At 37.3% G+C, this 13,640-nt stretch overlaps 1 protein-coding gene across 2 annotated transcripts; it reads left to right on the plus strand.

Moving 5' to 3' along the window:
- Window positions 1-7,480: 7,480 nt before the first annotated feature.
- On the plus strand, window positions 7,481-13,417 carry LOC110794762 (LRR receptor-like serine/threonine-protein kinase HSL2). Of its 2 annotated transcripts, XM_056830915.1 has the most exons (4): window positions 7,481-10,354; window positions 11,435-11,658; window positions 12,940-12,988; window positions 13,133-13,417. In XM_056830915.1, the coding sequence occupies exons 1-3, from the start codon at window positions 7,747-7,749 to the stop codon at window positions 12,952-12,954; spliced, it is 2,847 nt and encodes a 948-aa protein (XP_056686893.1). In that variant the 5' UTR covers window positions 7,481-7,746; the 3' UTR covers window positions 12,955-12,988; window positions 13,133-13,417. The 2 variants fall into 2 exon arrangements, with proteins under 2 accessions (XP_056686893.1, XP_021855408.1); XM_021999716.2 differs by lacking the exons at window positions 12,940-12,988; window positions 13,133-13,417 and having other exon boundaries at window positions 7,483-10,354; window positions 11,435-11,984.
- Window positions 13,418-13,640: the final 223 nt, after the last annotated feature.

The raw sequence follows: 13,640 nt of genomic DNA on the forward strand, positions 1-13,640 counted from the left end.
AATATTATAATTTGTTTCTTTCTTTATATCGGCTACCTTATTTACATATTTTCATAGTAAAAATATTTTGATGATGCATAACATACTTGGCGCCTCTATGTACCAATTAAACTCCAAATGACCTTTATCATCACCCATTAATTAAACGAAAATTTCATGAAATACCCCCGGTTTTGCCTTAATTCACCATACGCCCATCAAGGTTTAATAATTCATAAAATACCCCTCACAAATGACTTAATACCCCAAATACCCCTTCATGACGTCATCATCCCTAATTAACTCAATTAACATCTAATTAACCCACCCATTTACCCATTTCCCTGATTAACCCATACCTTCTTCCCTAACCCTTCCTCTCCCCTTCCTTATTCCCTTTCTGCTATTGAAGCCACCACCATCACTAGGGCTGAGCAAAACTATCCGAAAATCCGATAAGTTTGGATGTCGGATATCCGTCATACCCGATCCGAGAACTTTCGGATATCGTATATTGGATATCCGAAAATGTTCGGATCGGATACAGATATGAAATATTAAATTTTCGGATACGGATATCCGATCCGAAGTCGAATTTCGGATCGGTTATCTGATCAGTGCTCAGCCTTAACCACTACCCCCTAAAGCCGTCGCCTCCTCCACCACCGGCGAAACTCACCTTCCCTTCGCCCAGAACTGAATCGCAACCCCCTCACCTTCCTTCTTTGCTTCTTTCACCATATTCACTATCATCAGAGAACGTGTAGGGGGCTATACCTTTCTCCGACTACACAGAAGCTCCGCAAGGTTGATCACATCACCTGAAAATTCCACTACCATCGTCTTCGAAGAATCCGACGCTGTCTTTACCATCGGATGGAGGAGAACGACGACGAGAGCGGCGCGCGGCGGCGTTTGAGCAGAGTACGACGAGCGTAGGTGAATCATGAGGAGCGAGATCTGACGAGAGCAGGCGCGACGTTTGAGCAGAATACGACGAGCGGAGGTGCAACATGAGGAGCGGGATCTGACAACAGGAGGTGCGCGTAGTTTGAGCAGAGTATGGCGAGCGGAGGTGCAACATGAGGAGCGCAAGATCTGAAGGGAGGAGGAGAGACGACGTCGATTGGGAAGATGATGGAGGAGATTTGGAGAGAGTCGGTGATGGTGAGTTGAGAAGGAGGTACGTGGTGGGTTGTAGGGAAGGTGAGAAGGAGACGATAATGGAAGTGAGCAAGGTGGGCAACCAGGGAAAAAAGCTCTCCCTCGCCGGAAAATCAAAATCCGGTGGGTTAATGGAAAAAGGAAGGGGAGAGAGAAAAGAAAAAGAAATGGGTGGGTTAATGGGGGATTTGGGGGGTAATTAGGGATTATGGGGGGTTAATTAAGGATTAGGTGGATAATTAGATCGTAATTGGTTGATTATGAGGATGATGACGTCATGAAGGGGGGAGGGGGTATTTGAGGTATTAAGTCATTTGTGAGGGGCATTTTATGAATTATTGAAACTTGATGGGCGTTTGGTAAATTATGGCAAAACCGGGGGGTATTTCATGAAATTTCCGTTAATTAAAACCTAAGATTTGTAAGTAGGGTTGCACATTGGTCCAAGACTGGACCGAAAATTTCGGTCCGGTCTGAGTTTAGGTCGGATTAGAAAGAAAATATTGAATATGTCTCCATATAATTTTCAATGTTATTTATTTCCGAACAAAATATAGTTAGAAAATATTTCTAACTTTAATTCTCCATTTTCAAGGGAGTAGAGGTAAACATAGAAGTCTAAAGAGTAGGAATACGAAACAAAATAACACATGATTTTAGGGCATTAAAGATGATTTATTTAATATAAACCGGGTCAACCAGTCCGGACCCGACTGGAAATTCAGAAACCAAAATTTAAAGGACCGAAGACCGAACCTGAACAAAACCGGTCCGGTTTCGGTCTATTTTTTGGTACAGGCCGGATTTTGAACACCCCTACTTGTGAGTAAATTTTGGATTTTTATAATTAATGAAAATTACTCAAATTAATTAGAAATCACAAATTCTTATTTAAGAGTAGTGTACAATAAATGTTGTACATAGAGTAAAAGTTACTCCAATATAATGTAATAGTTATCTATTTTTTTAGTGATAAGAATTTTTCGCTTTAACAAAAAATATCTCTTCAAGATCACTAATAATGTATAAAATTAATTTATTTAACCTTTTAAAATATTTATCTATCAAAATCCCCCCAAAAAACTATAATATGAAAATTAATCAAAACATAATAAAAGTTAGCATAAACTGGATAAAATTTAAGTTAATGTACAATAATTTATTGTACACTTTGTGCGAGCAAAAAATTTTAATTAAAAATTATTGTTTAGAATAACTGACGGTATCGTGTCTTCAAAATGACAGGGTGAAAATTCATAGATTAGCCAACACTTATCTACTTACAAAGATCATGGGAGAGATGTTCATCGTACGCCCGACTTTTATTGAAAGTTGTTTTAAAGAGCCATTACCTGGATGGATCGAGGGTTACAAGTATTCAAGCATTTCAATTAAGTAATCTTCGTTCTTTACTACGGAGTAAATTATCGGGCCTATTTATAATGAATTCTGGTAATTGACTTAGGGGGAGTTTGGTTGGGGGTATTCAGTAAAGGGAAAGGGAATGAACAAGAATGAATTATTTGTTGTTGTTGTTTGTTAGGCCATTTCAATCACTCCCTTTACCCTCCTCGTTACCCCAAAATCCTCTAGGTTGATACCCTACCCCCCATGGTATTTCCATTCCCTTTCCCCCATCACCAACACACAACAGACCCACCAACACTCCTCGTCAGCACCTCCTATACAACTACCCTACTAGCATCACCAACCTTACTACAACCACACCACGACCACCCAACCAGTCAATACATCACTGCCGCCAGCACATACCACCACCTCCACCCACGAAACAACACCTTGCCCACTTGAAATTAAATCATCCCCAGCCAGCAGCGACATCAGCCCCAAAACACAACCTCCATCTCCAAAAACCCAACCTGGCCATTCGCAACCCCACAACCCCCAGCCACGAAATTTCGGCCAAACTCAGATGACCGTTCGACCTCAATCACGAAAAACCCAGAATTTTAATAGTATTTTACCTCTTGGAAATACATCTCTTGTCATGATTATGATTTTAGATGGTCAAATTCGAACACGAAAACTCTAGATCTAGAGTTTTCAAGGTCGAATTTGTCCTTTAAAACCTTGAATTTAATGGTGGTGGTGAGACATAGAGAAGAGTAGTGAGAAAAGAGCTAGAATAGCAAATGGCGGCTGAAGGGGGAGTTGGTGGCATGCGGCGGCGGTGGAGAATTTACGGTGGAGCGGCGAGAGCGGCGGAGAAATTAAGGTGGAGCGGCGAGAGCGGCGGAGAAATTAGGTGGAGCGGCGGCGGTGGAGAAACCAATGTGTAGCGGCGGCAGAATTAAGAGGAGCGGCGGAGGTCGAAGGATGGCCGAGAAAGTTTGTGGTGGAGCTAAGGAGAGAGAAGAAAGAAATAAAAATCAAACAATTTCACCCAAACAACACACTATATCAAAGGGATTTCCATTCTTTTCCCCCTCATTTCCTTTGTTGATTACATTCCCTTTACCCCTTTCGAACCAAACGCCCCCTTAGGGGCATGAACCCTATGCTCTTGTCTTATGGAAAAGGACAACTTCAAAGGATTTTTGCCGACCCCACGTCAATTATAGACGTTGTGAATCACAATTAATTAAGCCCCGAATATTGTATATCTTGTGTTATTTACTTAATTGCATTTATTGCATTAACCGAGCTTCCTTACTTCATTAATTAGAAACAAACTTAACTTTTAAGAGAACATTCTTGTATGCATGTACTTAGGTAGTAAATGTGATGATAGCAGCCATGGCCAACCATGGAATTATAAGAAAAAACGGTGTTAATGTTTACCATGTTTCTTCATCAATGACAAATCCACTCTTATGCGAAGATTTCTTCAAGTATTTTACATTGCATCCGCTCAAAAATTCAAGAGGAGAGGTAACGAAAGTCAAGGATATGGAGTTCTTCTCATGAATTGATGAATACATAATAGTTGGATTGGATCCTTGAAATGATAAACTTTATAGCAAGCTTGTTCTCATGGCGGCTATCTACTGGCCACCAATGTTCTCCAAATTTCAGTATACTCTTACTCTCTATCTTCACACTATATTCTATCTTAAGTTTCTATATTTGGAATCTTAATTGATCCATGATTTTCATATTAACAACAACACTCAAGACTTGTTAGAAAGAATGTCATCGGAAGAGAAGACAATCTTTGACTTGGATGTGAAAAACATCGATTGGGAGGATTATTTGGCGAACATTCATTTCTCCGGTCTTAGAAAGCACATCCTCAAACAGAAGTTTATCTCCCCGAAACTTTAAAGGTTCAATAGTTCAGATGGTATAGTCTATAAACCTGTAATTTGTAATGTAGTTATTGGTTACCACAAATTCTCTTGAGAATCATAGTTGATACTAGAGATCAGAGACTATATATATGGCTGTATCTGAATTGAGATGGTATAGTCTATAAACCTGTAATTTGTAATTGAGTTGCTGTTTTGGTGCCAGTTTCTCTGTTAATAACAGATTATTCCTTACACAGTTTGCTGAAACTGCATCGAAATAGTAAGTGTTGGTGAGTTTCAACAGCATCAGCACACAGAAGACAATCAGGTGTGTTACGTTACTCAGTACTCACCCCCATCTTTACCAAAAGTTCCCGCGTTTGTAGCCTTTGCAAGATAGCCAACCAAACAAACAACTTCTGATAGATTAACTTAACATAACAAGCATTTAATTAGTTGACTAATATCCATGAATGTATTAACATATCTTCAATCTCTCTTTTCACTTCACAAACTTTCTTCCAATACCAACTGTTATCTTTAGCTGGTCGGTATTGCCACCAATCACTATCCTTTACATAAACTGCATTTCCCCATTTAATCCAAAGGATGTCTTCTTTAGATGACACCGCCAATACATATCTCCCCATAATTTCTCACCATATCCTGACAAACCATGATATTATGCACAAATGCATCTTGATTATCAGAGATTAAATCTTTAATCTACCACATATCATTTTTGTAATACATTTATAAATGGTACTTGTAGGCACGAAAAATTTGTTAGTGTGCCACGTCGGACATTATTTGGGTCAAAAGTCAAATTGTTGACTCGGTGACGATCAATTAAAATTAATTAATATGGGTAGATAAATAATATTGGCCCATTTTAGTTATTTTAATAAAATCGTTTATTATAATGGTTAAAACTCAACAAACTTGGGTTAAACTGTTATAAACGGGTTGTGACTACCAAGTCCAAATAAAAAGGCCCAGCGTATATCAAAACCCTAAAAGTCTCTCCATCTTATAAAAAGGGCTCTTTACTTCATTTGGGGAGGAGGAGGAGAAACAGACGGCAAAACCTAAAACTCTCAAATACTCTTCCTGCCAGTCAAGTCACAACTCTCTCCCTAGAAGAAGAACATCAAGCATCCAAATCGACGAAGAACATCAAGCATCCAAATCGACGTGCAGTTCCATTCTAGAAGATCAACCTTGAAGAAGATCAAGCCCGGAGGCCCTTATTCGAGAAGATCAAATTGGTTCGTGGACGACATCAAATCATCCCGGTGGAAGAAGAACAACAAGCATACAAAATTGACGTGCCTTTCTATTCTACATCAACATTCTTGAACGAGATCAAGCCCGAAGGCCCTTGTTCAAGTACAAATCAAATCAGTCTATCAACCAAGTCAAATTCAACGTGGAGATCGAATCAGAGGAGAAAATATTAGAGATTGTACCCAAATACAGAAAAATCAATAAAATTATATTTTGTCACATATTTTGATTCTCTTATTTTGCAGACTCTAAAATTTGTGTTTACAGTACTGCAACAAGAAATGGGTCTGAAACTCTGAACTCTCCCACATTCGCAGGACATCTAATCATAGGAATCAGCACTAATTTCAGCGTTAAGAGCATCAATTATAAGGGTCACTCTTATTTACCCACTCTTAATCTCTCTCTTCATCCACCTCATCACCCTCTCTTAATAAGAGTTACCTATCAAAAAATCCAAGAAATAACTATCTCTTAGTTACTCCCTCTTAGTTACTCCCTCTTAAACACCTTTTACATGTATTTATTTTTATTTTTTGTAACAAAAATGTCAAAAAATTGTATTATATTCCCACAATCACCCATCTCACCCCACTCTAATTTCTAAGAGTTACCTCTTATTTAGAGGATGTCTTAATCAACCTCTAAATAAGAGGTAGCTAAGAGTTAGCTCTTTTTTATTAAGAGTTACTCCCTCCGTCCCGGAATACTTGACCTGTTTTCCTTATCGGGCCGTCCCTTAATACTTGACCTGTTTCTAAAAATGGAAATATTCTAACAATATTATATTATTTCTCACTCCACCCCTTTTAACCCACCTACCCCCTACTCCATACAAAAAATAATTAAAAATTCAACCCCTACTCTCCCCAAACCCCACCTCTTAACCCACATCCCACTAACTACATTAAAATAATACCACACTATCAACTACTACCTATTAAATTAAATAAGTCAATTCAAGTCCCTTAAACTCTGTGCCGGTCAAACCGGGTCGAGTATTCCGGGACGGAGGGAGTAACTCTTAAATTTTTCTCTCTTTAAGAGTGGGCTAAGAGTCTATTATAATTGATGTTCTAATAAGACTAATTAATGTTAAGAGGGTCTTGCTGTACTTGTTTTTGACATTCTCATTTGTCTCCCCCTGACCAACAACTGGTAGTTACACTCAAGTGATATCTTCTATTTTGGAATTGCAGAGGTCAGAAAATGGCCAGGTCACAAATATGCAGAAATTCATAAGCATATGATTGTGCTTACAAAGTTGCACTGACATGAAAGATAGTTAAAACCATTTTTGCATACCGTTAATTCAAAATATACACACACAAGTTTTAAGTTAAATACGGATAGAAGTTCATAAAACTGATATATTTTCATACTAAGGCTAGAAAGAGATTATCGGATCTAAACTAAAAGACTCGTCATACTAATATGACCCGTTATGTTTACTTTATGTCATAAAATTAATTTAAATACTTCAATAAATTCTAAAAATATTAAGGAATACCAAAACTCAATTTACAATTACAATAGGTTCAAATAAATATATACGGGGTATAAGTTTAGAGAATGGAAAATCAGATGAATAAGCACACCCTTACTCAATACATAGCACTATAGGTCTATAGCAGTAAACACAAATCACGTTTATCCTTTCACAGCTTAAAAGGGCACGTTTTAACAACATTAATCATGATTCATGCCTTCTATCTGTTTCACACAGTCACATTATAAACACCCTTACCATAAGCTTCAAAGTTCAAACATAAAAGTTAATCGAAAAAGCTCATTCTTCTAGAACTCTTGCATAACTTACAAACTACGGAGTACCTCTCCCTTTTTATTCGTGAACCATAAATTGTGTAAATTTTTAAAATCAAATATAAATAAGTAATTAATCTGGAGTATTACCTTTTTCTAGGATTTGCCTCGTTTTTTCCCTTTCAAAAAATATCCCTCCTTTTTTCATTCCAACCACAAACTTCCACAACCCCATTATTATGAGTATTATCTTCTAGTTTCAGTTTCACTCCCCACTTGCTTCTCCCACAATCCCACCACCATGATGACACTCTTCCATCTCCTCCCTTCCACCACTCTCGTCCTCCTTTTCTTCGCCTCGACATATGCATCCCCCATTTCCGACCCCACTATCCTACTCCGTGTCAAACACGGCCAAATCCTCGACCCCCTAAACCGCCTTGCAAATTGGGTCATTATTCGCGGTCATTCAAATAACTCTCATTGTCATTGGACCGGCATTAAATGTGATTCCTTATCCTCCGTTATCGCCGTCAACCTCGATAACCTCAACCTCTCCGGTAACTTCCCTTCCGGCTTCTGCCGCATTCCCACTCTCCGCAACCTTTCTATCTCCTATAACGACTTTAACGGTACTATCCCTTCTCTTTCCCTCTCTCTATGCTCCCACCTTCACTCTTTTAACCTCTCTATTAATGACTTCTCCGGCAACCTCCCGGATTTCTCGCCGGAGTTTACTTCACTGGTTGCGTTAGACCTTTCTTCCAACTTCTTCTCCGGCAGAATCCCCCGGAGTTTTCAGCACTTGTCTTCTCTTAGAGTCCTACGTCTCCAAGGTAACATCCTCGTAGGCCCTGCTTTTCCCGAGTTCTTACTAAATCTAACCCGGTTGACTCACCTTGAACTTGCTGACAACCCGTTTTATCCCTCTGAGCTTCCTACCACCACTGGAACCCTCTCGAAGCTTGAGATTCTATGGCTCACGAACTCGAATCTCGTAGGGAGAATCCCGGTATCTCTTTGTTTCTTACAGTCACTGCAACTATTTGACGTTTCCAATAATTCTATCTCCGGAGAGATTCCGCGTTGTATCGGTAACTGCACAAGTCTGCGGCAGTTAGAGCTTTACGAGAACCAACTTTCAGGCGAGTTGCCGGATAATTTGGGAAATTTGAAAAGTTTGTACTTATTTGATGCATCGGAGAACAATCTCACCGGCATTTTGCCGGAAAAACTTGCCGCATTACCTCTGGGGTCGCTTAATCTCAATGATAACTTTTTACACGGGGAGATACCTGCAATTTTAGCGGAAAATAAGAATCTGTATCAATTGAAGCTCTTTAACAACAGTTTTTCCGGAAAATTACCGACGGGATTGGGATTGAATTCAAAATTGGAGGAATTCGATGCATCAACTAATAATTTTTCGGGCGAATTGCCCCCCAATCTTTGCTATGGGAAGCGTCTGTTGCAAATTATCGCCTTCAACAACAAATTTTCGGGTAATTTTCCGGAAACGTATGGAAATTGCAGTTCATTAGGGTATGTAAGAATTGAAAACAATAATTTTACCGGCGAATTGCCTGAAAGTTTCTGGAATTTACCTGATCTTTATTGCGCCGAGCTTACGGATAATAATTTTCAAGGTACTCTGCATCTTACGGTTTCTGAATCTCATAAATTGACGGAAATTCACATTTCCGGCAACAACTTCTCGGGAAATTTGCCGTCGGAAATTTGCGAATTGAAAGGGTTAACGGAGCTCCGTTTGGGCGAGAATCGTTTTAGCGGCGAGTTGCCGGGTTGCATTACGGAATTGAAGGGACTACAGGTTATTGAATTGCAGGGCAACATGTTTACCGGCGAGTTACCGAGGGATATGAGGTCATGGGTTCGATTGACGCAATTGAACTTGTCAAGAAATAGTTTTACCGGCGAGATTCCGAGTCAACTAGGTGAGTTACCAGTTTTAAATTACTTAGACTTGTCGGCTAATTCATTTTCCGGGGAGATTCCAGTAGAATTGACTCAACTCAATCTGAACCTGTTCAATCTTTCAAATAACAATCTAGAGGGGCAAGTCCCTTCGGGTTTTAACCATGATTATTATGCTGATGGCTTGTTGGGTAACCCGAGATTATGTAGCTCGAATCTTAAACCCCTTTCGCCGTGCCCTAAACCCATACCTATCTTATATTTGGTCTCCTTTTTATCGGTTTTAGCTTTTGTCCTCTTTTCTTCTATTTCCTTGCTTTGCATAACTAAAGTTCAATCAAATATCGAGTTTAAGAAAAACCATAGGTGCAAAATAATTGCTTTCCAACGGGGCGGGTTTAGTGAACAAGAAATATTATCTCAACTCACCGAAGAAAATGTGATTGGGTCGGGTGGGTCAGGTCAGGTATATCGAGTAACACTCAAGTCAGGTCTTATCATAGCGGTTAAGAAGCTGTGGGGTGGTGGTGGTGGTGACAAGAACTCGGATATGGGTTCATTATTCAAGTCAGAGGTTGAGACTTTAGGGAGTATACGTCATGGGAATATTGTAAAATTGTTGTTTAGTTGTGTAGGGGAGGATATTAGGGCTTTGGGGTATGAGTACATGAAAAATGGGAGTCTAGGAGATGTTTTGCATGGAGAGAAAGGTGGTGTTTTGTTAGATTGGCCTCGGCGCTATGCAATAGCTTACGGTGCAGCTCAAGGGTTAGCTTACTTGCACCATGATTGTGTACCGGCTATCATTCACCGAGATGTCAAGTCCAATAATATACTGCTCGATGACAAGTTCCTGCCACGCGTTGCTGATTTTGGCCTTGCTAAGCCGGTAATAAGGTCTAGAGGCACACAAAATGGCGAGAGCGTTGGGACCATGTCGCGGATTGCTGGCTCTTGTGGCTACATTGCACCGGGTATGTTTTCCTCTAGAGCTATAATTGAACTTGATAGAGTTGAGTTAATGTCTTCTGAATAACATGATAAAAGTGTAGGGCATGAGTTTTGTACATATGCATTGGAATTTTATACGAATTTTATTTGACAAAAAAAGAAACAGTTCTTGTTCTAGGATTGCTTTTATAAATTCATAAACATGGGGTCCCCTCAATTTTTGTACAATTTTGAAGGTGCCTCTTCTTGACTTCTTTGGGGCATCACTTTGTTGGAAAATTGACCGAGGGGCCCGTCTGTTTTTGCTTTGATTATTTTTCATATTATTACGTATTGTCGTTTTTGCTTAGATGCTTGACATGGCATAAAAATAAATCATTCTGATTTGCTCATTTATGATTTAAAATGCTCTTGTGGCTCATTCGCAACAACAAAAAGAAAAACAAATCACTCTGGTGCATGAACGATGATGAATGAAATTTTGTCACTATACAACATTTAAGCTCCGTTTGATAAGGTGTTAAACGTTTTCATGGAAAATGATTTTCCCTTTCAATCAGTTTACGTTGTTGATGAAAACAATTTTCCATAACTCCATCAATGTTGGAAAAACCTTTTTCCTTGGGGAAAACCACTTTTTCACATTTCCTCCTCGCCTCCCTCTCCCTTTTTCTCCTCAATCTTTACCATATTCTCTCATTTTCTTTTAAGGAACTAAACAAAGAAAAACTAGTTTGGAATTGTGTTTTTCCTTAGAAAATATTTTCCATGAAAAATCATTTTACACGAGAACGTTTTACACCAAACCAAATAGAGGCTTATATAAAAGTCATATAGAGCCGACATTTTTAGAAGTACTTGCATAAATGGCAAGGCCAGTATTTAGAAATGGTACATTCCGTCTATAAATAATTGATTGTCACATTTTTAGATGTTCTTTTTTAACACAGTACCAGTACCACTCAAGGTTGTACAATAGTACCTTAAAAGCTTTAATAGTTTAATTAAATCCTTTACTGTTGAATGTTGATTAGTTCATGTAAATTTCTTTGACTGAGCTCTGTTTCAACATTCCTATTAACATTGATTAATATGGTTGGCAGAATACGGGTACACGCTCAAAGTGACAGAAAAGAGTGATGTGTACAGTTTCGGGGTGGTACTGATGGAGCTAATAACAGGAAAACAGCCAAATGATCCATCATTTGGGGAGACAAAGGACATAGTGAAATGGATGACAGAAACAGTGTTAGAATCTGATGAGTTAAAACAGCTGATTGATCCAAGAATGAGTCCAACTTCATGTAACTATACTGAGATAAATAAGGTAATTGAAGTTGCTATCCTTTGTACTTCGTCTTCCCCGGCGAACAGGCCCTCCATGAGAAGAGTTGTTGAGTTGCTTAAGGATCATTCGGTGTTAGCTGTTAATACACAATGACTCTCCTCTATATATAGTTTTCATAGTGGTATACTAATTAGTTTTCATAGTGGCATGCTTGTCCAGTTGTCCTGGTTACAACTTTCAACATACATATATGTTTATTTACAAGAAATCCATGTAAAAAGAGAATAGTTCGACTCCTCGTGTGTCTTGAGTTGAGATAGGATTTGTAATGCGAATGCGTAAAGAAATAGATAACTTGTTCATAATTGGGTTGTATTACGTACTAACGCCCTATTCTTCTGAACTTTGTTTGGATGAACTGGACTGAGCTGAATTGAATGGAGCTGAATGAATAGTAAATGATAAATGATAAATAATAATGATAAATGGTAAATGGTAAATGGTAAATGATAAATGATAAATGACAAATAATAAATAAGAAATGATAAATAATAAAGTATAAACGATAAATAATAAATAACAAATACTCCGTAACAAATAACAAATAATAAATAATAAACGATAAACGATAAATAATAAATAACAAATAACAAATACTAAATAAAAAATAAAAAATAACAAATAAAAAATAAAAAAATAATAAATTTGTATTGTACTTATGATGTTTATACAGAAATATTTACATCGCTATTTTCCAATTTCACTCACGCATATGCCGGCCACTATTGTAGTAGTGATAATTTTAGCAATATCAATTGATAATTAAAAGACTAATAGTAATAATTATAATGTTAATATTTATAACAATACTCATAATAATAAATAATAACTACGGAATACAATAATCATAATTATTTATTAATAACAATAATTACATATAATATTAATATAATAATAGTAATATTTAAGTAATAATAATTTATAAATAAATATATATATATATAATAATAATAATAGACTGACATCTTTCTCTCTCTACTTCCCAAAATGTCTCATAGTTTCTCTCTCTTCCTCCTTGAAAAGTTTTGCGCGATTTATCTTCGAAAGTCTTCGTTCTTCAAATTCCAGAAATTCCAGAAATTAGTCCCAAGATTAGGTATAATTTTTCAAACTAAATTTGCAATCACACTTTAATTATTTGTGATATCAAAATTCCTAATGTTCTACAATGATATTTAACTTCGATTTTGAAGTTCATAATGCGAAAATTTCGAATACTAATTGTTTGATTTGATTAACTAATTCTAATTTCTTCTGCAGCAAGTTCTCAATTAACTTGAATCTGCACTCATCGAGCTCAAAATTGAAGGTAAATGTTCCTAATTAAGTTCAAAATTAGATTGCTAGGATATCAAATTTCGTTAAGATTCATCCCGTATTTGATTTGATCTTCGTTCTCGAATTCATTATTTTCTTCTACGGTAATCAGAAAATATTTCGTATCATTTTGCAGATTGAATTTCCTGAGAAATGCCTAAAGACAAGGCCAAGAGTTGCGAGTTCAATCCAAATTGATTTCTAGGTACTCCAATTTCTTCAAACAAAAAGGATTTGGTAAACTAAAAATGTGTAAAAGTAAACTAAATTACTCAAAAAGTAAACTAAATAACTTGAAAAATGTTGAAAGATAGATGTTGTAACGGTTTGTTATTGTTGCTCTGATGCCTGCTCCTGCTCTTTTCTGTTCTGAATTGTATTGTTGTTGTTTTTGAGATGATTAACAGTCTATTTTTCTGCATTGTATAGTGTTCATGTTGATCTGTGATGTAGATACCATAAAAAATTGAACAAAAGTAGACTCAATATCTCTTAAAGTATGTGAATATTTAAGAGATGTTGCAAACGAATTATCGAACTCAAGTATGTGATATTTAAGAGATGTTGCAAACGAATTTTGAATTCAATTTTTAGGCCTAACTCAAGTGTTGAATGTTGTTTGGTGTTTAGCCAGTTTGTTTTTT

Source organism: Spinacia oleracea, chromosome 6 (genome assembly GCF_020520425.1).
Source record: "Spinacia oleracea cultivar Varoflay chromosome 6, BTI_SOV_V1, whole genome shotgun sequence".
NCBI classification, from domain to species: Eukaryota; Viridiplantae; Streptophyta; class Magnoliopsida; order Caryophyllales; family Amaranthaceae; genus Spinacia; species Spinacia oleracea.